Genomic DNA, 25,074 nt, shown 5'->3' on the forward strand with positions numbered 1-25,074 from the left:
CATGGGGTTCAGTGGCTTGCCCAAGGCCACACAGCTAGGTCATTATGAAGTGTCAGAGTCTGGATTTGAACTCAGGTACTCCTGACTCCAGGGCCAGTGCTCTATCGACCTCACTGCCCCATCCCTTCCTCAGTCTTAAGAGTACTTGGACACCAAGGGTTTCAATGGTAATGCTGTCCCAGGTCCTGATCCATTCACAGTTCTCGTCTTCCTCTCTGAGGACAATCTAGACTCTAGACTGCCTTGGACAATTTGGGATCCTACCCTTATGTCAATCAGACTATCTGGGAAATTAGGAGCAATGACCAAGAGACAAGGAGGGGAAATCATTTTGGTCTCTGTTCTTATGATCTACCAGGACTCTGAACCAGGAGATTGCCTAAGCTAACAAAACCTCAGCTCCAAAGGACAAATGGAGCTAAGCCAATTCTCTCCTGGTTATCTACCTCCCCCATCCCCCACAGTAGCCATCTCTCCCCATCTATCACCTCACCACCAGCTACCACTCAGTTCCACTGCGGCACCAGAGTTCCACTCTGGTGAAAGAACGATTCCGGTCTGTGGAACTAAGACCATCACCAACTCATAGAACCCAAGCCTCAGTAGGGTGTAGCAAACACACCCATCTGCCTATTGACTAAAGGGCCACAAAGCTCATCACCAAGAATCACAAACCACTGGAAGTAGAATGAGCCATGGAGACCATACAGGCAGATTTTCTCAAGCTAATTTAGCTACAAACTACTATTGGAACCTTGAAATTCATTGTCAGAGATCCAAAAATAATTTTCCAGTGTGTGGAGGTAAAAAGATCTGAGATCCTGAAAATAAAAGAGGAAGACAGATATATCAGGAAAATTTTAGCACAAAATAGATTAAATAAAGCCTCTTAGTACCAAAAAGAAGCAACTAATACATACAATGTGTAATTTTATATGTCAGACAAAAATTTAATGTTTTAGCTCAGCATTATCATATATGAGAGGGGGGGAAAGCACTTGCATTTAAATTTTCTCACAGAACTCCAGGTATCATTGGGTCAGACCCCTGGATTCTGTGGAACCCTGATTGGGGAGCTCTGATAGTGTGTAAACCCCTCATTTGGCTGTTGAGGAAAGCTGAGGATCATAATGGCACAGTGACTGACCCTAAGGCCCACAGCTCATCAGTAGCAGAATCTAGGCTAGAAGCTGGTTTTCTAGACTCCTGATCCAGGAGTTTTCTACTACTGTATGAGCACAGTTGGAGAGAATAGAGGTGGGCAGAGGACTCCCCCACTTTCAGCTTGACTTCCCCTTTGCCCTCACCATCCAACTGGATCTTGCTGATTGAACCCCTAATCAGCAGTCAGGGAAATATCCTGCTTCTGCCCTGGGAGAAGCCCCGGGGTGTCCCTCAGCAAAGGGCTCACTTCTGAACAGATGTAACCACATCCCTCGGGTTGCCTCCTTATGTTCTAGTCCAATCCTCCACATCCCTGGAGAGGACAGAGAGAAGTTGAACACCCTGAGGAGCTCCTGGGGCCCAGAGCAGACAGGTAACTCAGCCAAAGTCACACATCCAATGGCAGGCAACCCTGAGGTTTGGGTAACCCGAAGCATTCAGAAGTCTTCCTCCTCAGCCAGGGAGAGGAGCACAGCCTTGGGAGTGTTCTCGAAGAGCGCTGCCCGATTCTGCTGTTGGCCTTTCTTCACCCAATGGCCATAGATTCGGAAGGCGCAGGCATCGATGAGCTTCCTCAGTGGTCTCAGAGCATAGGGGTCTCGGAGGACAATCTCTCGAGTCACTGGCTTCATGCGCCGGTACAGGTAATAGACTCGGACGGAGGCAAGAACAGTCAAGGCAATCACCTGCAGAAGGGGGCAAGAAAAGCAAGGAGGGGGGACCCCAGAGGTAGCCCCCTTGTCTCTTCCCTGGGGAACTTCCATACATCAGTGAGGCAATGGTTTGGAGAAGGCAATTTGAATTTGAATCCAGTTCTGCCATTGTTACTATGTCCATGGGCAAGTACTTTAACCTCTCTGTGTCTCAGTTATTCTGTAAAACTCTGGGTCAACCTAAATGACCCAAACATCCCTTCCCACTCTAAATCTATGATTCCCCCAAAAGGCCCTTAATAGCACCAACTAGACTCTCTGCAGAGCCACCTTGGAGCCAGGAAGATCTATGTGGCAGGGTCTGCCTCCAACAAAACCCAACTATATGACTCTGGACAAGTCACTTAATCTCCTGGGTTGTCTAGATCTCTCTATAAGATGATAAGGTGCCAGCCTGCAATGATGGAGGGAAACCCCCCCCATGCCAGTGAAATGACAGGCTCAATCCCTATCACCTGTCCACATTACTATGTTGCTTTGAGGTTTACAAAGTATTTTCCTACCAATAGCCCAGGGATGTAGAGAATATAAGTAGTTTTGTGCCCATCTTCTATATGAGAAAGCTACAAAACTGAGGCCAGAGAAGGGAAGTTGCTCGCTTATGGGCACACATATTATTCTAAATGACAGAATTCTCATGAATAAGTCCATCCTGAATCTGAATGAAGCTCCTTTCTCCAATATCTAGTCCCTTTTTCAATAGAACAAGCCATTGATTAAACCCCTTTGGTTTGGGCAAGTGGGGGGAGGATCCCCAGGAGGTCAAGTTTACCCCTTCTAGTCTGTCTTAGATACTGGGAAATCATTAGCCATACCATGCACTCAGGGAAGGACCTTCTAATGTATTAGATCAAAATCAGACAAAGAGGGCCCCTCATTTGATTTCCATAGTCAGAAAGACTCTAAGCTGAACTAAAGATGAAAGAAGATGATGGATGGATGAGTGAGAGGGAATGGGAACCAAAAGGCCTCTACCTTGAACTTGCCCCTGGGGCTGAAGTGACGGACTTCCTGGACCACATATTGCTGGAAAAAGGGGTGCGCCAGGGCTTCCTCTGCTGTGCATCGTTTCTGTGGGCTCAGGACCAAGAGTTGAGAGATCTGGAAGGAGCCAGAGGGTCCCCTCAGCAGCACTGCAGTGGGAATTCTGATTCCCACCCCCAGTCCCAGGGCACAATACACTGGAAGTACCATGGGGGACCCTATAGTACTGCCTTGGGAAAATAGGGGACCCTACTGAGTCCTTCCTTTCTCCATTCCCAGCTCTCTTCTCTCACAGGGCAGAATCCTACCCATCCATGCTTTCAATGTCTACCCCTTCCCCTGAAGAGCCCATGGAAGACACTCCTTTCCCTGAGACCCCAGACCAAGTCAAAGAGAACTATTCCTTCCTTCTTCCTTCTTTTTTTTTTTCCTTCCTTCCTTCCTTCCTTCCTTCCTTCATTCATTCCATGAACATAGTGCCAACTATCTACATAGTGCTGTGCTAGGAATATAAAGACAAAACCAAAATAACCTCTTCCTTCATGTAGCATAGGTTCTGTTGTGGTGATGCAATGTACATACAGATAAGTCAATACAAATCTAGGAAATAATGACATCCTAGTTCAGTGGAAAGAATGTTGTTTTTTGAGTCCAGGGGCCAAGGTTCAAATCCTGTTGCTGTCCCCTCCTACCTATGTGACTTACTGAACCTCATTGTACTCATTGTAAAAATGTTGAGTAGCAAGAGATGGTTTCCAAGGTCCCTTGGATGCCTAGATCCAGGACTCTATAACACTAAATATGGGGTGATTTGGGGTGGGGAGGAGAGCAGAGCAGTATGCAAAAGCCTTCTGCAGATCAAAGGGATCAAGCATGTGCCCTGAGAGTCCCAAGCAATACTCAGTGTGAAGGCCCAGTCAGATTAAAATATAAATATATAAATTATACATTATAAATTTATATATATACATATTATTTATATTACATATTTGTTATATAATATATAACTTTATATATTATATTTATATATAAATTTATAGATTATAAAAATAAAGTAGTTAACAAATAAGTAAAAAATAGACTATAACATCGATGATATGAATTTATGATTTTCTAAGTAAATATGTGGCTGTGGAGTTGTTTCTATTTGAATTTGACACCACTTGGTAGACAATGACTTCTGATGTGAATCTTGAAAGGAACTGGGAATTCCAAGAGGGAGGAGGGAACAAGTTCCAAAGAAAGCCACAGTATGAGAGATGGAATGGGAGTGAGGGAGGGTTGGAAGGCATTGATTTATGGGCAACAGCCAGCAGTCTAGAAAAGAATTCTTGGAAGCAATGTGAAATTGGTCTAGAAAGAAGGGTTGAAGAAGAAAATATAAACAAGAGATGGTTACTCAGGTAAAAATACAGCTAGTTCTCATAGAGAAATGTATATATATATATATATATATATATATATAGAGAGAGAGAGAGAGAGAGAGAGAGAGACAGAGAGAGAGAGAGAGAGAGAGAGAGAAAGAGAGAGAAAGAGAGAGAGACAGAGAGAGAGACAGAGAGACAGAGAGAGAGACAGAGAGAGAGACAGAGAGAGACAGAGAGAGACAGAGAGAGTAGATAGGTAGCTAGATATAGAAAGACTTTAAATGACAGAAGAGACAGGCTGTCAGAGCCAGATGAGACCGTAGAGATTATCTAGTCCATCCTGCTTATCTGACAAGGGAGGAAACTGAGGCATAGAAGTGACTAACCCAAAGTCACACCTAAGTAGTAATACCACCAGGACTAGAAACCACATTTCTTTGATTTCTAGTCCAATATTCTCTCCAGTTCCATTCTACCTCCCTTGCCTCTACTTCCCTCCCCAGTCCAACCTAGATGGGAGAATCTAACACTCACAAGGTCCTTCACAGTGTCTGATCGATCATCCCACTCTGGAGAGCCAAACTGGTAGCTCCCACTCATGATCATTCTCAACATCAGCATCTGTTTGCGGTGCCAGAAGGGGGGTGAGCCGGCCAGGAGGGTATACATAATCACACCTGTGCTCCACCTGAGAGGAGAAGGAAGAGGCAGAGATTACACTGGAAGGACTCCAGACACCAGCACTCAGGGGACAGCTCAATGTTTCTTTTAAAATGTATTTGATTTCCATTTCTTTCTTTTCTCAGTCTTTCTGTCTCTCTCTGTCTTTCTCTATCTCTGTCTCTATCTGTCTATCTGTCTCTCTCTCTGTTTCTGTCTGTCTGTCACACACACACACACACACACACACACACACACACACACAGACCTCTCTACCATGACTAGAACCTTCCTTTGTAATAAAGAAGTAAAATTAACTAAATCAGGAGGACATACTGGCCATGTCCGGCAGTGATGCTTCACTGTATACCTGTGGTCCCCATCCCCGCCCCTCTAATGTTTCATCATGAATCCTCTGAAGTCAAGATTGGTCGTTGCTTCTCGTATTGACTTGGAATCTGTTGCCTTTTCGTTTTCCCATTCCATTATTCTAGATCCTATTCTTCAAGTTTTTTCCTACATTTCTGTTCCTTCCAATCCCCCAAACCTTATAAGCTAGTCCCTATCTCCTTCTCCCCCTGATTTGTGACCATCCTTTCCCATTAAGCCCTCCCCTTTTCCCTGTCTATAACTCACATGTCCACTTCCTTGCCATAACCAGGATGGTTGTCATTCATGGAACACTCGAGGATTTCAGGGGCCAGGTAGCTGGGAGTCCCACATACCTCTGTCAGGAGGATAAAGAGAAAGGGGATATTAAGAAAGAAGTCCAAACTGGGGAGAGAGAGTTAGAAAAGGAGAAGGTGGAAGCAAAGGAGGAGGAAGAAAAAGGGCAGAAAAAAGGAGGAGGAGAAGGAGGAAGAGGAGCAGAAGGAAGAGAGGGAGAAAGAAGAGAAGAGAGAAGGAAAAGGTAAGAGAAAGTGAAAAATCTACAGAAACAAAATAGTGGACTTGACCCAACCGTTAATCAACTTGGCAGGAAAGACGAACATGGAGGAGTCAAGTGACTAGCCAAGTAGCCCTACAGCAGACAACAGGTCAGAGAATGGGGAGAAAGTCCTGGCCGCCCTACCTCGAAGCTTCTCTCCAGAGTTCAACTGGCAAGAGAATCCAAAGTCAGTGAGTTTAATATTCATATCATCATCAAGGAGGATGTTTTCTGGCTTCAGGTCTCGGTGTACAATGTCCAGCTTGTGCAGATAGCAGATCACTTCCAGCAGGGCCCTCATGATCTTCCTGGTGAGAAGGGGATGAGAGAAAGGAGAGGAGAGGGGAGAGAAGAGCTCTTTAGGACACTCTAACCCCTGAATTTCACCCAATCCTCTCCATCAAAGTCCATGGATTCTTAGAACCGTGGCTCTTGAAACCAGCATATCGGGAAGAAGCAAGACCTCTCCCTCTCCAAGCCACGCCACCTGACCACATTTCCTTGTACAGAGCCAGGACCTAGTCTGACACAGAATATTCTCCCAAAGCAGAGGCCCCACAGTCTGGAACAACTAGACATTGTCATCACCACCATCCAAGTCACGTTGCTCCTCTAAGTAGAACCCCAACCCTTCCTTCAACAATCCAAGAAAAGACAGAGATTCCTTGTTGAGCAAAAGAGGAGAGAGGCAGTGCTCCAAGAGCAATCACAGAATCATGTGATTTTGGATTTGGAAACCTCTGAAAGCACTGAGTCCCTCAGAGAAAGAAAAATGATATTGGAACTCAAATTTTCATTTAAAAAATAAATGTTGATAACTATCTATACAAGAAATTGGGAAAAAAATGCTATTTACAAAAAAAAAAGATGTAGATGAGGATGGTGCTGATGAGGATGGTGATACCTAGCAGGGTAGGGGATGGAGATAAAGAATATCTAATGATCAACTCCCCTCACCTGGTTTCTTTCTCACTCAAGGTGACCTTTTCAGTAAGATAGTCGAAGAGCTCACCTTTCTTCATCCTACAGACAAATGTTGGAAGGAGAGGAAAAGGGGGGCTGAATTAATGCACAAAATAATCCTACCATCCTATTCATAGTCACTCCTTTGTTTCCCCTTATCATCATGGCAACCAACTAGCCTGAAGTCCCAGAAAAAAAGGGGGAGCTGCCACCCAAAGGTAGAGGTTGAGGGTTTTGGAAAAAAAGGAAAAGAAGAAGCCTTTCCCCATCCCCCTTAATGCTACCTTCCCCCTGAAATTATCTGCAATTAATCCTGAATATCTTTTTATTTAAGTGTATGTATAAATGGATGTATACATGTGTATATTTATTATACATGTATACATGTATATTTATGGAGAGAGACAGAGAGTGAAAGAGATTAGAGACAGAAGAGAACAGAAGAGAGAGAGAGAGAGAGAGAGAGAGAGAGAGAGAGAGAGAGAGTGTACCTAATTATTTTAGGTTCTCTTTCCCATCACAATGTAAGCTCCTTGAGGGCAGGAACATTTTTTGTCTACTTTTGAATCCCGAGTGTAGTGAGTGCTCAATGACTGAGTGACTTCACAGCAGGAGAAAGGTTGAGGTGGCAAGAAGTACAAAGGAGAGATAGGGAATGAGAGGGAGGAATAGTGAAATGGGAACAACCCAGGAAGACTTTGGATTATAGAATCTCAAGACTTGGAAGGAAGTTCAGAGACCATCTAGTCTGGTCTGCGAGGGCAGTCTGATGGGGAACAGTGGTCCAAGCTCACATCTATCTCATCCATGTCCTGGTCCAGTCTGTGGGGGGGTTAGGTATCTCTGGGTGATGGGGACAAGATGCTTAGAGTTGAGAGCTTGGGCCATGTGAGCTAGTAAGGATGTTCAGCACCTTCTCAGTGGACAAGGAAAGGGATTTGGAATTTGATACCACATTTAATCTTGTTCTTTTCCTGACCCTTATTCTGCCCCTCCTCTGATCACATCTGGGTGGGATTCACAAAAATAGTCATTTAAACAACTCTTGCTGAAGGTCAGAGAAATTCCAGCTGCCATTTCCCTGCCCCACCTCCCTACTCCTTCCCTTGCTGCCTACTCAGCAGCTGTGATACCACCAAGAACCAAGGACAGCTGCAACTAATCCTTGCCAGAGAAACCAGCAGTTTCTCTCTGATTTTAAAAAAAGCACAAGTGGGTATGCCCATCTCATTTTCTCTGGGTTATTATCACCATCACCAATGCCCAAGTCATGTTAGCAGCTCTGGTTACAATCTCAGATCTAATTCTCTTCTTCTTATCCTTCCATTAGTACCCCAATAAAGGGACAGGAATTCTTGTTGCAACAAAGGAGGAGATGGTCAGTTATCAAAGAGCGATAATAGGGTTAGAGTTGGAAACCTCAGAAAGTAGAATCCTTCATAGAATTAATAATAATAACAATAATAAATTTATAATCACTGCTTCCATGATGCCTTAATTTTTACCAAGTGCTTTGAGTTTCACAACCCTGTTACAATAGATAACAATATCCCTATTTTTCAGATGGGGAAAATGAAGCACAGAAATCAGTGACTTGCCCAAATGTCTGCTACTTGGCCAGGGTCACACAGATAGGAAAGGCAAAGTTGGATGATTGGGGGAGAGGAGTTATAGAGGAAGGCTTGTTTTTCTGGAAAAGGGCTAGGACTGTTATGGTGAATCTTTTTTTGTAAAGTTAAGAGATAAATCATAATTTAGTGTTCCTGGATATACATGTTTTCACATACTGGTTTTTCTTAAATCAAACCAACCAATAAACTACTGCCTCTTTGAAGGAAAAAAATTTCAGAAGTTGAAGAAAGGGTATTATGGGAGGAACTGGAAATATTCTGTTCACAGGCTCAAAGAATCCTTGATTCAGAACTGGAAGAGACCTTAGAAGGTTCTAGTTCCTTGTTTTACAGCTGGGGGGAAGTGAGATCTGAAGTGGTTAGGTGACTTGCCCTGGGACCACCTAGCTAGTGAGTCTTCACAAACAACCAGACCACAGATCATCCATTCCAAGAGATTTGTCTTGTCTGTCTGGACCCTGATGTTCAGAAGCTTCAACAGGTCACAATTCTCAGTCTCAGTCTCTCCCACTGTAAAACAAAACTTGGACTAGACAAGATCTAGTATCCTCTGATCTCTGAGGTACCTTCCAGCTCTTTTGCAAGGCTAAAAGTGGATGAGATGTCCCTGGGTGAGCCACAATTAGAATTCCTATTTTTATAGAGCTAGAGTATAAGTTTTCTTGCAGTAACACATTGAAGTCAACAGTACAAACATTATTGTTTCCATTTTACAGAAGAGGAAACTGAGGTTCTAAGACCGAATGACTTAATGCTAAAGGAAAAAATAAGGATGAGAAGATGAATTTTCAGAATCCATATCCAAGGTTCATATCCCTTCATCATGATGCATCATTGCATAGAACTGGAAGGGTCTTGGGGGATAGCATTGGAGGGATCCCTCCAATAGAAATCAAGAATGGCCAACTTTGAGACCCTCCCTTCCCCATCTTGGGAGAATGGCTGGCTGAGGGGTCCAGATACTCACAGGTCAAACACCAGGAAGAAGAAAGTGTTGGTCTCGTAAGTGTCCTTCAGCTGGACTGTAATGGAAATGACCAGCTAGCTTCAGGCTGCAGAGAAGATGTTGTTTCGGGGAAGGATGTAGGGTGGGATGGGGGGATGGGGCAGGACTGGGGCAAAGGCCCTGGAAATATCAGCTATGGAGGGATGGTGGAAAGGGGAGTTTTAGTGCACGATATAACTAGGTTGCAATTGTGGATGGTAGGGGAGGAAGGGTTGCAGGCAAAGGTGCCCAGAGCTGTTCCTCGATGCTTTTCAGATAGCTGGCCACCAACTTTACCCAGCTACATCCTCCCACCTGCTCCCACACTTCCCATCCCCACCCCCACCTGTAGCCAGCCCTGCCTATATTGTTGAAGGAAAGGGAAGTGTGCTGGGGAAAAGCTATGTCTTTTTGCCTAAAATAGAATACCAAGAGGGAAGAAGCCCAGGCTAATCCTTCTCTTCTGAATGAGTGTTCTTTTTTTAGGGTTCTCAGACCATGGGGACATAACTAGGTTGGGTTTATATAAACAATGGAAAGGAAGAAATTGGATATTTCCTGGATATACCTGGATATTTTTCAGGCAAAAAAAAAAAAGATGTTTATAATTGTTCCAATTCTCCATCTAGCGGTACAGCTAAAGGCTGCTGTCCTTAGTTCCCTTTCCTCTCACCCATCCCATCTCCTCATAATCCAACACTTGGCTCTTGCTCCATTGTCCAAACCCTTCCTTTCCTTGGTTAGAGGATAGCAGCCGAGGGAAGGGGGACTCACTGACGTTGGGGTGCCCGGAGACCTTGCGCAAGATGTCAATCTCCTTCAGGGTGGCATCCCGCAGCTCCTGAATCTCCTCAGGGTTCAAGTTGCCAGCAGTGATATCAATAATCTTCACGGCATACTCTTCTCTGGTCGACTTGTGGATACAACGTCTCACAACACTGCTCACACCCCTGGGAAAGGAGGCTTATCTGGGGAGGGGGCTGGCATTTGAAGATGCAGGTCATCAAAAGGGAGATGACATTTTACAGATGACACAAGCAAACTCCAGAGAGAGTCAATCTTTCAACTAAGTAAGGTCCCTCAGCAGAATTGAGAAAGGAACCTCCCTGCTAGCTAGTCCCACCCTCTCATTTTAAAAAGGAAGGAACTGAGTCTTATGAAAGTAAAAATGTTTGACTAGGGTCAATGGGAAGTTTTGAACCCAGGTCCTACAACTCCAAAGTTAGTATTCTTCTCAAGATAAAATAAATTTATTTTTAATTTAATTCATTTGCAGTCCAAGTTTCTTTCCATTAAGTTGTTCATTGAGATCAGAAATCAACCCCCTTTCCCCTACCCAAAGCTAGGTTCATGTGAGCAGAGACAGAATAACCCTAACTTTTGAAAGGAGAACATCTGCACTGGTTTTTATCCCCTTTCCTTGCTCTGGTACATGAGGTCCAGAGCCCTAATTTGAAGGCTGGTGAGAAAGAGAAAGAGAGATCATCCATGGAAAGACCTGAGTTCTCAAAGAAGTTTAGGGGAAGGGCCTGGAGGAAAGGGACCTTACCTCCCTAAGACCTCCTTGGGTTCATACTTCTCATAGAACACCTGGGTAGAGCCTGAGTCAGGCACCCCTTCATCCCGGGTCATGGTCTGTTCTTCAGTAGGTGGTGCCAATGGGGTTTGCTGGAGGAGAAAGAGATTAAGGCTTTGGAGAGTGGGTTAGTTGAGGGAGGGTTCCCACAGGCAAAAATATGAAGTTAGCCAGGTCTGACTTTGGTGCCCTCTCACCTCCCCCTATGGTCCTGGGTAGCTGGCACCATTCCATCCTACCCCCACCATCATAAGAATGTATTTTCCCCCTCTTCTTTTCATCTCGGTTGGCTAGCCCCTTGGGAAGGAATTGACAAAAAACTTCACATCAAGACAAGAATTCTTCACCTTTTATGTTTCTTGGCCCCTTTTGGAAGTGTTGTGAAGACTATGCACCCCTTTCTCAGAATCATGTTTTAAAACACATAAAATAAAATTCATAGGATTCCCAAGGAAATCCATTTTATTGAAAGTTATCAAATATTTATCTTTTTAAAAGTTCACAAAACCAAAGATTAAGAACTCCCTGTACTAAAACCCCTGAATGGATTAATGTTTATCTTTCACAGTGGTATTTGCATTTTAATAGGGACAAGCCATCATTCAACAAACATTTATTAAGGGCTTGCTGTATACCAGGTGAATTGTGTGCTAGGTGCCAGGGAGACTGAGACAAAACCAAAAAGGATCCCTACCCTCAGGGAGCATCCACTGCATTGTGGAAATAACATGTTCATGTGTAAATCAATTCAAAATATGTGTAAATATAAGATATGGCCTCTGGTTTAAAGGTCACAGGGCTCCGGGCACCCATCTTGAACCTGAAAAGATCAGTTTCCCTCTTTGTATTATTACCCCAAGGTGGAGAACACCAGGAAAATCTATAGCTTGGATCTAGGTTTCTCTAAATGTAAGCAAAAGGATCCTGTACCCCCAAAGACACACTGGTAGAGGGAGAGGGGAAGGGGAGTGGGAGGGGAGAGGGGAGAGGGGAGGGAGAGGGGAGGGGGAGGGGAGGGGGAGAAGGAGAGGGAGAGGGAGAGGGAGAGGGAGAGGGAGAGGGAGAGGGAGAGGGAGAGGGAGAGGGAGAGGGAGAGGGAGAGGGAGAGGGAGAGGGAGAGGGAGAGGGAGAGGGAGAGGGAGAGGGAGAGGGAGAGGGAGAGGGAGAGGGAGAGGGAGAGGGAGAGGGAGAGGGAGAGGGAGAGGGAGAGGGAGAGGGAGAGGGAGAGGGAGAGATCATATAGGGGACAACTTTAAATTCATACATACTCAAAATACCAAAGTGCCAAAGAGACTCAGGACCTCATGGACAGACATGGGAATACTCAAAACTTCTCCAATAACCCATTAGACTCCCCCGTCTCCCACTGGCACTGGAGAGTAAAACCCTTTGGAGGAACAACTAAACAAGCAAGGCAATGGCTGAGACGGTGCCTTAACTGTCCAAAAAGGTGCTCCTTCCACCTCCAGAGAGCTTTAACTGATAAGAAGGGTTTTTTTTCCCTTAACATCAAACTAAATGTTTCTCTTCTCTTCCTCCATTCACTGATCTTGGTTCTTTTCCATGTGAGACCCCTTTACGTCCTCCAAGACAGAATGCACACCTTTCTTTTCCTCTCCCCTCCCCAAGACTTTTCTAGTTCCTTCAATTTGAACCAATCCTATTATTATATAAACCTAAAACCCTTGACCTAGAGGGCGGCTAGGTGGAGCACCAGTCTTTCAATCAGGAGGACAGGGGTTCAAATCAGCCTCAGATACTGACACTAACTGCCTCCCATCCAGAACCATCTCCAGTCGTCCTGATTCACATCTGGCCACTGGACCCAGATGACTCTGGAGGAGAAAGTGAGGCTGGGGACTTAGCACAGCCCCCCCCCCCCCCCCGCCCCACCAACTCAAATCCAATTCATGTGCTTGCCATGGCATTACCTCCCCTAATGTAATGTTCTTTGAGAATGAAGAACAAACAATGATAGTCATCCTAGATGCTCTTATCTAGCGCTCTCCAGCTTATGAATATCCTCCCTAAAATATGGCACCCTGAACACAAAATATATCACCGGACTAAACAGTCAGCTTAACTGCTAAAGATCAGCCTAACTCAGTTCAGAGATGCCAATCACCACGTCAGCTAGAGTTTGGTTGTTGTAGTCCAATCGTTTCAGGCATGATCAACCCTATTCAGGACTTTCTTGGCAAGGGATGCTGGAGTGGTTTGATATTTCCTTCTCCATCTCATATAGATATGAATATGAATGCCAATTGGATACAAATAGCTATATTGGCATAAATATATAGATTGTAGCTATGGGTATCAGTTACAGACATAAATATAGATAATGATCTTGATATAAATATACTGATAGATCATCACTATGGATGTCAGATGTGGATATAAATAATGATGTTGGTAAAAATAGATTAAAGGTATGGGTTGTAGATCTGAATATCGATAATGATCTTAGTATAAATTATATACATCATAGCTATGATATCAGTTATAGATACATCTATGAATACACATATGGCTAGAGATCTAGGTAACATAAAGATATATATATATACAGGGTTTCCCAAAAGCTTTACCACAGTTTTAAGATTCACTAGTTTAAATGCACTAAAACCTTTGGGACATCCTGTAGATGGGATCATGGGTCTTAGGAAGACACATAAGGTCATCTAGTCTGACCCTGTCATTTTTAAAGTGAGGGGCTGAGGCCAAGAGAGAGATAAAGAGACTGGCTCAAGGACACAGATTGAACAGATAATGAACACAAGTCTTGCTACCAAGATATCCAAGTGATATTGCCTACTGCAAGATACTCCAATCACAATACTGTAATCTAAGTGGTCTATGGGCAACTAACTGTTTCAGCAGATTGAGCACTACCTCTGAAATCAATATCTACGTTCAAATTTGAACACAGATAGTTATTAGTTGTGTGACCCTGGACAAGTCACTTTGTCCTCTGTGTCTCCATTTCTTCATCTGTAAAATGATCTGGAGAAAGAAATGACAAACCACTCTAATATCTTTGCCAAGAAAATCTCAAATGGGGTCCCAAAGCATTGCACATGACTGAAAATCACCAATCAACAAGTTGAGGCCATAATACCCCTGTGCAAATACTGAAGGAATAATGAAGGGTCCTCTGCAGTTTGGAGGAAGAAGAGTTCACATCCAGCTAGAGGGGTAGGTCGGGAGAAGGAAGCTGAGTCAGGTTTCTGGACCTTGAGCTGGGTAGGGAGGCAAGGCTAGCCCCCCATCACCCCCTCAGTCAGCCTTCTCCTAGATAGAATGATAGGGGCAGGCTAGATGCCTTTCCAAGGACCCCCTCCAGCTAAATCCACCCATCTATGGCCTTGGTTGGGGAAAGGGGACCAGAGGGGGAGAGCTGGAAGACTGGAGTCTCCCCCGTGGCTCCCAAAGGGCATCTGGGTGGGATGTCACTAGGCAGAGGCAGGGGGATGGCCGAGGAAGGAGAGGGGAAGGGGAGGGGAGGGCGTTCTCAGTTTAGGGAATGGCTCTCAGGTTCTCAGTAATGTTTGCTGATTGCTGATGGCCTTATGGCCTCTGACCTTATGTCCCTGGCAGCTTGGGTCTCGGGTAGATGGTCCTTTTGCTGAGTGAATAAAGTGACCGGCCTCAGGTCTCCAATGTGACTTCCTGCTCCTTGCCCTTAACCTCCCCAGGGGGAAACTCTGGGTCTGCAGCCCCCCAGTGACTCTCTGGCTCTGGACCCTGAAGCCAGCCCAGGGGCTCCTCCTCAGGAGGGTCAATCAGGCCCAGGGACATGAGGAGGAGACAGGGGCTCCTGGGGGTGGCCTCCTCCCCTCCCCCACCACAGATTTGTCTGAAGGCCAGAAATGGGGAGCGGGGAGGGAGAAGGCAGGAAAGGGGAAAGCCGGCAGGCAAAGGGAAAAGCCTCCGGGGATGGAAGCCAGCCACCCTGTGGCCCCTGCCCCGGGCAGGGAGGGCCTGGCTCCCCCTCCCCCCCAGACTGCTCAGCCCAGGCCCGGGAGGTGGCTGACAAGCAGGCCTTTCTGCTGACTGGCCGAATGTCAGCCCGGCTGCGTCAGGACTTTGGGATCTTGGCTCCTCTCAAGGGCTCCTGGGCCTCAGCTCAGGGAAGGGGGGGGTAGAATAACAAGAAGCAGCTCCCAGCACTGAGAGACCAGCCCTGCCCCCTCCCTGCGGGGACCACACACACACACACACACACACACACACACACAGCACTTACACACATTCACTCATACATACAGACACACATACACACTCACATGCATATACATACACACACATATTCACACTCATACATATAATGTCACCCATACACACACTCACACAGACATTCATAACATTCATACACTCACATGCACACCCACTCACATTCACACACACTCACATACACCCATATTGACACACTCACATAGACAAAGACACACACAAACTCACACACATTCATAATATCCACACACACACAGACACACAGACATACACAAACCTTCACCCCCAGACACACAAACACACCTTCTTAACATTCATATACACATGCACACCTGTAAACATGCTGTTCCACATGCACACACCTTTACTCCCCTATATGCCTACATTGATATATTCTCTCCCATGCATACTCATGCATGCACAAACATCTACACACACCTCCATAGCTCCATAGGTGCTCCCACTCAGGCACACATCTGCCTAATTTCACATCCTCCCAGAATTCACACACACACACATGCATAATCACACTCACGCATATGAACTCTCCATCACATACCTGCTTTTCCCCCTACACATGCACACATCAGCCCCATACACACTTCTGCATACTCACTCTCACATCTACTCTCAAACACACTCACACATAGAGACAAGAAGAACAGGGTTAGCTCCCTGATCACCCCCTAAACCTAGACTGATGCCAGAGGACCTGTATTCAAGTCTTCATACATGCATGAATAACATTTATTGCCAGTGTGCCCTTGAACAAATAACATTCCTTTTTGAACCTCAGTTTCCTCATCTGCAACATGGACGTGTCTTGGAACCCTTCTAGCTCGACCTCCATTTCCTTAGAATTCTCCCCAGAGGGGCAGCTAGGTGGTGCAGTGGATAAAGCACCGGCCTTGGAGTGAGGAGTACCTGGGTTCAAATCCCAGCTCAGACACTTAATAATGACCTAGCTGTGTGGCCTTGGGCAAGCCACTTAACCCCATTTGCCTTGCAAAAACCTAAAAATAAATAAATAAATAAATAAATGAAGAATTCTCCCCAGAAGAGCAGGCCAAGCAGATGGGCTTCTAGGAGCACATCTGGGGTAGACCTCAGAAGGTAGATACTCTCTGCTAAGTCATTTGCATCTAGCCACCCCAATCACTGCCCAAATAACCCCACTACTCCACCTTGCAGTCTCGAGGCACATGGGGTGAGCCTGCCTTGGGATTCCTCCTCCCCAGGATTTCCATCACTTTCAGCCTGAGAAAAGTATTGCATAGAAAGAGCTTTGACCCACCAGACCCCAAAAGACCCAAGGTGATGATTCTTCTTCCCAGGCTATTAGCCTCCCTTTGTAGAGCCAGAGGAGGGCAATGCCTCCTTCCCAGGTGAGTCCATCTCATTCAACCTCAGTAAGGACTCAGGTTTCTTCTAAATGGAAGGAGGGTCCCTCTCTGCCTTTCTATTCCCTCCCTTACCTGTCGGACCAACAGAAAGGTTATTCAATGGCAGCTTCAAGGTCCTGGGAGAAGAGAGGGTTAGAAAGTCATCAGTGGGGAAAATCCGAAACTACCTTTTCTTGGGCTAGCCTCAGCCAGTCCTGGTCTCCCAGATGCCAATAAAGCCAGTGATCTCCTCGATTTCTTCCTTTTCTGCTACCACTCACTTCTTTCTTGGCCCTAGTCTCTTGAATCTAGGCCCTCCATATGCTCCACCAGTTCTGAGACTTCTCCCTTTGTTAGAAATTGCTTGGGGCTGACCCAGTCTCTTCACGGCTTTAGCCAGATGGAGAAAATACAGAATCTGTTGGCTCAATTCAAATTGTAGGATTCAGTTAAAAGAGTTTTTGCCTCATGAAAAGCATCCAAACAGAAAGAGGCTGGTTCAACTCCATCCTTACAAAGGCACTGGAGTTATCTGGGATCAAGCCTTATTCCCTTCCTGGGTCATCAGGTGCCTGAGGGAGGGCCCCTCCCCTGTTCATCTTTGTGCCTCAGCCCCTAATAATCCCCTAACCTGCTTACAGAGAGTAAGCCCATGCGCAGACCTGAGAGGTCTTCCAGCTCAGAGAGCTTGAGTGCATTGTCCACCAGATCCTAACTTGAACCCACTTTTCCCTACTGGGTAATGCCATCTCCCTCCCTCAGTCAATGCTCATTGAATTGAAATAATTACATAGATGGCCCAGAGCAAACAGCCATGTACAGAGTATGGATTACCGCTGCCATCCACATATTTAATTTAGGAAAAGTTACCTCAGGTCAATGGTCAATTCAGTTCAGTGGCTGAGTTGGAAGGAAGTTCTGAGGCCTCTCTCCTGCCTTTCCAGCCCCACCATCCATATCCCAATCTCCTTTGCACTGACTCTTGCCTGGAATGCACTGCATCTTCATCATCCCCTCACCTCAGAATCCTTCTCCTTCCTCTCCCTTTCTGACAGATCAGGGGCACCCCAGGGAGACAGTTTCAGCTGAAACCCACCTATCTAGAGTAGGTAAGGGGTGGAGATGCCTGGTCCTGGGACTGGGCAGACCCAAATTTCCCCCTTGGCTCCCGGGCTGGCTTCAGGAGAACGCTGAGGTGGGAAGAATGAAAGGCCTCCATTTTGAGGGTCCATAACAGGGTTCTGCCTCCCAGACCAGAATCCCCTGAATCAAATATAAAGTACAAATCACCTCCACATCCCCTCCCCCCCATTCAAGAAAAAGAGAGGAGAAGGGAGAGCTCAGTTGCGATGGAATCTCCCTCTCCCCATCATCCAAACTACCTCCTGTGTTCTGCCTCCTGTGTTCTGCCTCCTGTGTTCTGCCTCCTGTGTTCCGCCTCCTGTGTTCTGCCTCCTTTTCTCTTGGTCCATCCTAGCTCAGGGCTTCTCCCACCCCCACCCCATGTCTTCTACCTTAAAGAACTGACACCAAGGGCTTGAGGAACTGGCAGAAGAAGCTCCCGTTGGCTCCCTGATATCAGGATAGGCCCCACTCTGGACTCTGCCTTGGACAACCGGGACTTCCACCATCCTGCCAACCTAGGTCAACCATCTGGTGAGCTCAGAGCCTCGGTTGAGAGGGAGAGGAACACCTGCATTCCCTAGCCCTATGACCTTAGCCAAGAAAATCTGCAGCCCAGGCTCAGGGACCAATGGAGTGACTCCAGACCCTCCCCGGCTATTCCATAACAACTCTTTATCCTTTTGCCTCCCATCCCCTTCCTTGCCCTACTTCTGCATCCAGTTCCTCTGCAGCAAAAAGGGTCTTTTGCTGAGTCTACAAAGGACCAAGACCTTCAGGATTAGGATGATTAATTCAAGGCCTTTGTATTGATTATAGATGGAGCACGCACACACCTGCCCATGGGATAAAAAGACATAGAGCTGACAGCCGAGGGTCACAGACTGTTGGGAATAGGGCGGATCACTGAGGTCATAGAGTTCGGTCAATTTAACCAAGAACCTAATTTGGGCCTTGGAATGCATCGTCAAATGGGTATGGTTATGGGGATTTGAAGCTATGGAATATCCCTAAGAATAAAAATGAAGCAATCGTGAGATATACAATATTAAGCCTCCTTGTGCCTCCCAATAATGTAGGGTGCAATGCTTTAAATACAGAATTTAAGCCTCAAGGATAGCCTGGATTGGGCAGTGTTGGCGGGGGGGGGGGGGGGGGGAGTAGGGGAAGGGGTTTAAAATGAAAACCCTTGTCTTCTTGGAGTGAAAGGGGAGCAGATAAAGGGACCTTCTTGTCACTCAGGCGGTGATCCACTTCACCTGTGCCTGCAGGGAGGGACAGCCCTGTTTTTCACCCTAGTGTCTTATGACTCTCAAATGACACCAGCCTCTGGCAGTGATAGCAGATGAGGTGGGACAGCTGCTTCACAGGCTGGGGTGGCTGAGGCAGTCAGAGAGACCAGGAGATCTGCCTTGGGAGACCAGACCCCAGATCCACCGGATCTTTCATGGAGGTGGGGGCAGGGGGTGGCAAAGGGAGATGATGCTCCTAGGAATAGAGGCAAGCAGGTAATGATAGAATGGTGGGAAAAGCCTTGGCTCTGGACAGAGAATACCATCTCTGCTCTGTGTGACCTTGGGCAAATCATTTAACCTTCCTGCTTCATCAGTAAAAGGGGTGGACTGGGCCAGAGACCTCTGAGATTCCTGCCAACTCTAAATCAAGGATCCTATGAGCAAAAAATGGTTTTGGTCAATGGAAAGGCTGGAAGGAAATCTTGCTTTAAAGGAAATATCATAGTTTATCACTGGAAAGGGAAAAAAGGATGGAACAACACAGGGTCTCCTCTTTTTTCTCCTAGGGGAACAGGCTGGCCAGGCAGCAGAGGACAATTTTCTCTCCTTACCCTAGGTAACTTGGGTCATATTACAAAGATGCTGAAGCTTGAGAGGACCTTAAGAGATCACCTAAAACAGCCCAGTCATTTCAAAGAATCAAACATAAGACCAGAGAGGGGAAGTGACCTACCCAAAGTCATTGAGGGTAGCAGGTAGCAAAACCCTGTATCTTCCTGGGATCTGCCCTGGTGGGGAGTTACCTATGGCAACATCCCTAGAGTCAGTGTTGGGTCCCTGCCACCTCCCCCCGCTCCACGATCTGGTCCATATGTGTCCTAAAGCAATAGAGTAACTATGTTGGTCCTTTGGCCAACACCAAGTGAGCTTGCTGAGATGAAAGCTTTGCAGAAGCCACTGTGCATTTATACCTTACCCTCCTTAGGTGCAACTAGGTGGGCCCGTTAATAGAGCACAGGATCCGAGTTCAAATTGGACCTCAGATACTTCCTAGCTAGGTGATCCTGGGCAAGTCTCTTAACCTTGTTTGCCTCAGTTCCCTCATATGAAAAATGAACTGGAGAAGGAAATGGCAAATCTCTCCAGTGTCTCTGCCAAGGAAACCAGAGATATGTAGTTAGAAAGAACTATAGAAAAAACTATAGATAATTTTTCCACTAATAAAACTGAGCGGCATTGATTATTTTTTTAAAATGAGAGACCAGAGTCGAGAGAAGACAGGTAACTTGTCCAATGTCCATCATCTCCAAGTTTAGTATCCCAAGTTTAACTATCAGTTATTTGTGCCCCACACACACACACACACACACTTACAATGGCAGACCTAGGACCCCTGGGTCGATAATGAAAAGAGAAAGTACAGAATGGGAGAAGGGCCCAGGAGAGGTACATTTCTGCAGCTTGGGGGAAGGAGGGAGGCTGAGTCAGGTTTCAGTTGAATAGAGAAGCAAGGCTAGCCCCCTGTCACCCCCTCAGTCAGCCTTCTAGATAGAATGATAGGGGCAGGCTAGATGCCTTTCCAAGGACCCCCTCCAGCTAAATCCACCCATCTATGAGCTTGGTTGGGGAAAGGGGACCAGAGGGGGAGAGCTGGAAGACTGGAGTCTCCCCCGTGGCTCCCAAAGGGCATCTGGGTGGGATGTCACTAGGCAGAGGTAGGGGGATGGCCGAGGAAGGAGAGGGGAAGGGGAGGGGAGGGCGTTCTCAGTTTAGGGAATGGCTCTCAGGTTCTCAGTAATGTTTGCTGATTGCTGATGGCCTTATGGCCTCTGACCTTATGTCCCTGGCAGCTTGGGTCTCGGGTAGATAGATGGTCCTTTTGCTGAGTTAATAAAGTGACCGGCCTCAGGTCTCCAATGTGACTTCCTGCTCCTTGCCCTTAACCTCCCCAGGGGGAAACTCTGGGTCTGCAGCCCCCCAGTGACTCTCTGGCTCTGGACCCTGAAGCCAGCCCAGGGGCTCCTCCTCAGGAGGGTCAATCAGGCCCAGGGACATGAGGAGGAGACAGGGGCTCCTGAGGGGTGGCCTCCTCCCCTCCCCCACCACAGATTTGTCTGAAGGCCAGAAACGGGGAGGGAGAAGACAGGAAAGGGGAAAGCCGGCAGGCAAAGGGAAAAGCCTCCGGGGATGGAAGCCAGCCACCCTGTGCCCCCTGCCCCGGGCAGGGAGGGCCTGGCTCCCCCTCCCCCCCAGACTGCTCAGCCCAGGCTCGGGAGGTGGCTGACAAGCAGGCCTTTCTGCTGACTGGCCGAATGTCAGCCCGGCTGCGTCAGGACTTTGGGATCTTGGCTCCTCTCAAGGGCTCCTGGGCCTCAGCTCAGGGAAGGGGGGGGTAGAATAACAAGAAGCAGCTCCCAGCACTGAGAGACCAGCCCTGCCCCCTCCCTGCGGGGACCACACACACACACACACACACACACACACACACACACACACAGTCTTACACACATATTCACATTGACACCCATAGACACACTGACATCCATATTGTTCACACATACGTTCACACTCACTCATACTGACACACATTCATAACATTCATACACTCAGCTACATACAAACATACTCATACTCACCCACATGTATATACACTCACACTCTCCTACTCACTCATATTCACACTCACACACTGACACTGACACATTCATAACATTTACACATACATACACATACACTCTCATACCTACTCACATACATATTCTCATATATGCTTATATATGCACACACTCATGCACTCACATATATACACAATAGATGCAGACAACATTCACACACTCACACACATACAAAATTCACTCACATGTACATACTCTCACACAGACACACTTACATACTTACACATATAAAATTCATATATATGCACTCAAAGTCATATATATACATGCTCACATATATACTGAGATGCCCTCATGCCTGTAACATACATGCGTACTTATACACCTATATGATTCACATGCAATTTCACACACTACCACTCACATTTTCACACTCAACTACACACACACACTCACAGAATTTGTTCTACTCATATTGGATTTAGTATTAGCCGACCTGTGTCAAAAGTCGACCCCTTACACTTACAGTTGCTACCTGGTGACTTTGAACAAGTCATCTAGCCTCTCTGTTCCTCAGTTTTCTTATCTGTAAGATGAAGGGGTTATACTACATCACTTCTATGGTCATAGGAAAGAAGAAAGGAAGGGAGGAAGGGAAGAAGGAAGGGAGGGAGGGAGGGAGGAAGGGAGGAGGGAGGAAGGGAGGAAGGAAGAAAGGAAGGAAGGAAGGAAGGAAGGAAGGAAGGAAGGGAGGGGAGGGAGGGAGGAGGGAGGGAGGGAGGAAGGAAGGAAGGAAGGAAGGAAGGAAGGAAGGAAGGAAGGAAGGAAGGAAGGAAGGAAGGGGAGGGAGGGAGGGAGGGAGGGAGGGAGGGAGGAAGAGGAAGGGAGGAGGGAGGGAGGGAAGAGGAGGAAAGAAGGGGAGGAAATCAGGGAGGGAGGGAGCAAGAGAGGCAGGGAGGGAGGAGAACGAATAGAAAAGGAAAACTGTAATAATGCCCTTAGTAATGCCCCCAAGCTGGAGCTGTAACTTCATTCTGTCTCCTGCTCCCTCCACATCCCCCCAGACCCCAGGGAGTCGCTGCAGAGAAGGGGTTCTGGCCAGCCCAGCCCCAGACAGCCCAGGTCCTGGTCATTGCCAGGCTATTGGTCCCCGCGGCAGAGTCAGAGGAAGTCCCAGCTGGCGGAGACCGGGGCTTCCTCCCTCTTTGATGACTTCATCTCATTCTGGCCTCAAAAAAAGAGAAATTCGCCGCAGAAGCATCTGCCCTCAAATCAAGAGCCCCGACCCCCTCCTTGCCCTCTTCAGCCACCCCACTGCTGGCTCCCTGAGCGTGTGCCTGCTGCCTCTGACGGTCTGGTGTGCTCTGCTGCTGGGCCCTCCCTCTTCCAGCTCTGCTCCTCCTCCTCCTCCTCCTCCTCCTCCTCCTCCTCCTCCTCCTCTCTCTCTCTGTCTGTCTGTCTGTCTGTCTGTCTGTCTGTCTGTGTCTCTCAGTCTCTGTCTCTGTATGTGTCTGTGTGTGTGTCCCTCTGCCTCTCTGTCTCTTTCTCTCTCTCTCTCTCTCTCTCTCTCTCTCTCTCATCTCTCTCTCTCTGTCTCTGTCTCTCTCTCTCTGTCTGTCTCTCTCTGTCGTGTCTCTCTCATCTCTCTCTCTCTCTTTCTCCCCAACAGAAAGCCCCACAAGTCCTAGACGGGAGAGGGCGAAGAGCCCCCGCGCCCCCGATTGGTGCCCAGGCCCGCGCCTGGCAGCCTCGGTGCTGCCCCAGCCAGGCGATGGCCATGCCCCACCTACCCAGAGAAGCCGGTCCTGAGTCCGCCAGATGTCAGCTCAGCGGCTCGGGGAGCCAGTCCTCCACAGAGAGCCGATCCTAGGGCACAAACAGTTCAGGCTCCCGGCAGCAGCAGAGACTCCCTCCTGCCCACCGGCCCTCCCTCTTGCCCCTGCCCAGCTCTCCTCCGCCCACCCCTTCTCCCCACTGTCCATCTCCCCTGCCCCCTGCCCATCATTTCTGCCCCCTGCCCATCTCTCCTGCTCCCCGCCCGCCTCTCTCCGCACTCTCCATCTCTTCTGCCCCCTGCCCACTGCCCATTTCTCCTCCTCACAGCCCACCCCTTTGCCCCACTGGCCATCGCTCCTGCCCACCGCCTGTCCCTCGGGCCTGCCGCTGCCATTTCCTTTAAAGAATTCGCATGGCCGTGCCAACTGCCGAGCTGCCTCCCCACCATTACCTCCCGGCCAAGGCTGGAGAATGTTTCTAATAATCGAGCCCAGATGGCTCGATGGACCAGGAAGAGGGATGGGCTCTTTGGGGAAGCTTCCCCAGGCCCACCTTGTCCCAGGAGAAAGCCAATGAGGTGTTCTTTGGTTTCTGCCTCTTGAGCACTGAGGGCCCAGATGCCAAAAATAAATCACAGATGGGCACCCGGGAGCCACGCCAAGGCTCGCCAGCGAGGGAGAGGGGGGAGCCGCGTGTGTGATGAGAGGCTCTCTTTATAAGGAGAGTGACCTTAGCAGGGGGGTGAATGAAATTCATTGAGGGGGGAAGAGGGGTAGGTCCGGCCAGCCTTCTAAGGGCTTCTGAGCTCGCCCTATGGGCGCAGAAGGGGCGGATTAAGCTTCCCTTCGTCAGACTCCATCCGAAGGAGAAGGCCCCCAATAATCCTTCCAGTCCAACTGCTCATTTTACAGATGATGAAACGCAGAGCCACACAGCAAAGCAAATTGTCCCTAGTACTCTAAGGAGAAATGCGCTGACGTCAAACTGAAGCCCAGATCCTGTCTCCAGCGGCGGAGATTTTCCCTCTGAACCGAGATGCTCCCCTAAAATGTACTATCATTTTTCTTCCACACATGTCTTAGCCCTTAGTCCCCTAGAAGTTGTCTGTCTGTCTCTCTTTCTCTCCATCTTTCTGCCTCTCTCTGTCTTTGTCTAGTTCTCTTTCTTTCTCTGGCTCTCTCTATGTCTCTGTCTCTCTGTCACTTCTCTCTCCATCTTTCTGCCTCTCTCTGTGTCTCTCTCTTTGTCTAGTTCTGTCTCTCTTTCTCTGGCTCTCTCTATGTCTCTGTCTCTATCTCTCTGCATCTTTCTGCCTCTCTCTGTGTCTCTCTCTTTGTCTAGTTCTGTCTCTCTTTCTCTGGCTCTATGTCTCTGTCTCTATCTCTCTCCATCTTTCTGCCTCTCTGTCTCTCTCTTTGTCTAGTTCTGTCTCTCTTTCTCTGGCTCTATGTCTCTGTCTCTATCGCTCTCCATCTTTCTGCCTCTCTGTGTCTCTCTCTGACTTTATCTCTCCCTGTCTCTCCATCCTCTTTCTCAGTCTATCTTTCCTTACAGTATATTTAATCTTACATAAAGTGGGTAGTTAGAGCAAAAAGAGACCCCAATCCCTCATTTTTCCAGATTGAGACTTGAGGTTTTGCCCAAGATCACCTGGCTGCTGAGGGATTTCATTGGGATTCAAACCCAGTTCCCACTCTGATTCTCAGCCCAGAATTCTTTCCACTGAGCCTTGCTGTCTTA

The 25,074-nt window shown here is 47.4% G+C and overlaps 2 protein-coding genes across 9 annotated transcripts in view; one reads left to right on the forward strand and one right to left on the reverse strand.

Annotated features, from left to right (window-relative positions):
• Window positions 1-926: 926 nt before the first annotated feature.
• Window positions 927-24,004, reverse strand: PHKG1 (phosphorylase kinase catalytic subunit gamma 1). 8 transcript variants are annotated; one of them, XM_074189342.1, is made up of 12 exons: window positions 23,786-24,004; window positions 23,349-23,424; window positions 22,085-22,144; window positions 10,945-11,063; window positions 10,170-10,345; window positions 9,378-9,432; window positions 6,774-6,839; window positions 5,961-6,124; window positions 5,525-5,615; window positions 4,763-4,916; window positions 2,853-2,978; window positions 927-1,850 (listed from the first exon to the last, which is right to left on the reverse strand). In XM_074189342.1, exons 4-12 carry the CDS (start codon window positions 11,025-11,027, stop codon window positions 1,602-1,604), a joined length of 1,164 nt encoding a protein of 387 aa, XP_074045443.1. In that variant the 5' UTR covers window positions 11,028-11,063; window positions 22,085-22,144; window positions 23,349-23,424; window positions 23,786-24,004; the 3' UTR covers window positions 927-1,601. The 8 variants fall into 8 exon arrangements, with proteins under 8 accessions (XP_074045443.1, XP_074045441.1, XP_074045440.1 ...); XM_074189340.1 differs by lacking the exon at window positions 22,085-22,144 and having other exon boundaries at window positions 23,887-24,004; XM_074189339.1 differs by lacking the exon at window positions 22,085-22,144.
• The window catches only part of LOC141489527 (uncharacterized), a 146,977-nt gene continuing 145,739 nt past the window's right edge, over window positions 23,837-25,074 (forward strand). The window contains exon 1 of the mRNA XM_074190106.1: window positions 23,837-24,026. Within this exon, the coding sequence (XP_074046207.1) occupies window positions 23,837-24,026 (190 nt within the window). The remainder of the gene's footprint in view (window positions 24,027-25,074) is intronic.

The sequence above is a fragment of the Macrotis lagotis genome, chromosome 5 (assembly GCF_037893015.1).
Source record: "Macrotis lagotis isolate mMagLag1 chromosome 5, bilby.v1.9.chrom.fasta, whole genome shotgun sequence".
Classification (NCBI taxonomy): domain Eukaryota; kingdom Metazoa; phylum Chordata; class Mammalia; order Peramelemorphia; family Peramelidae; genus Macrotis; species Macrotis lagotis.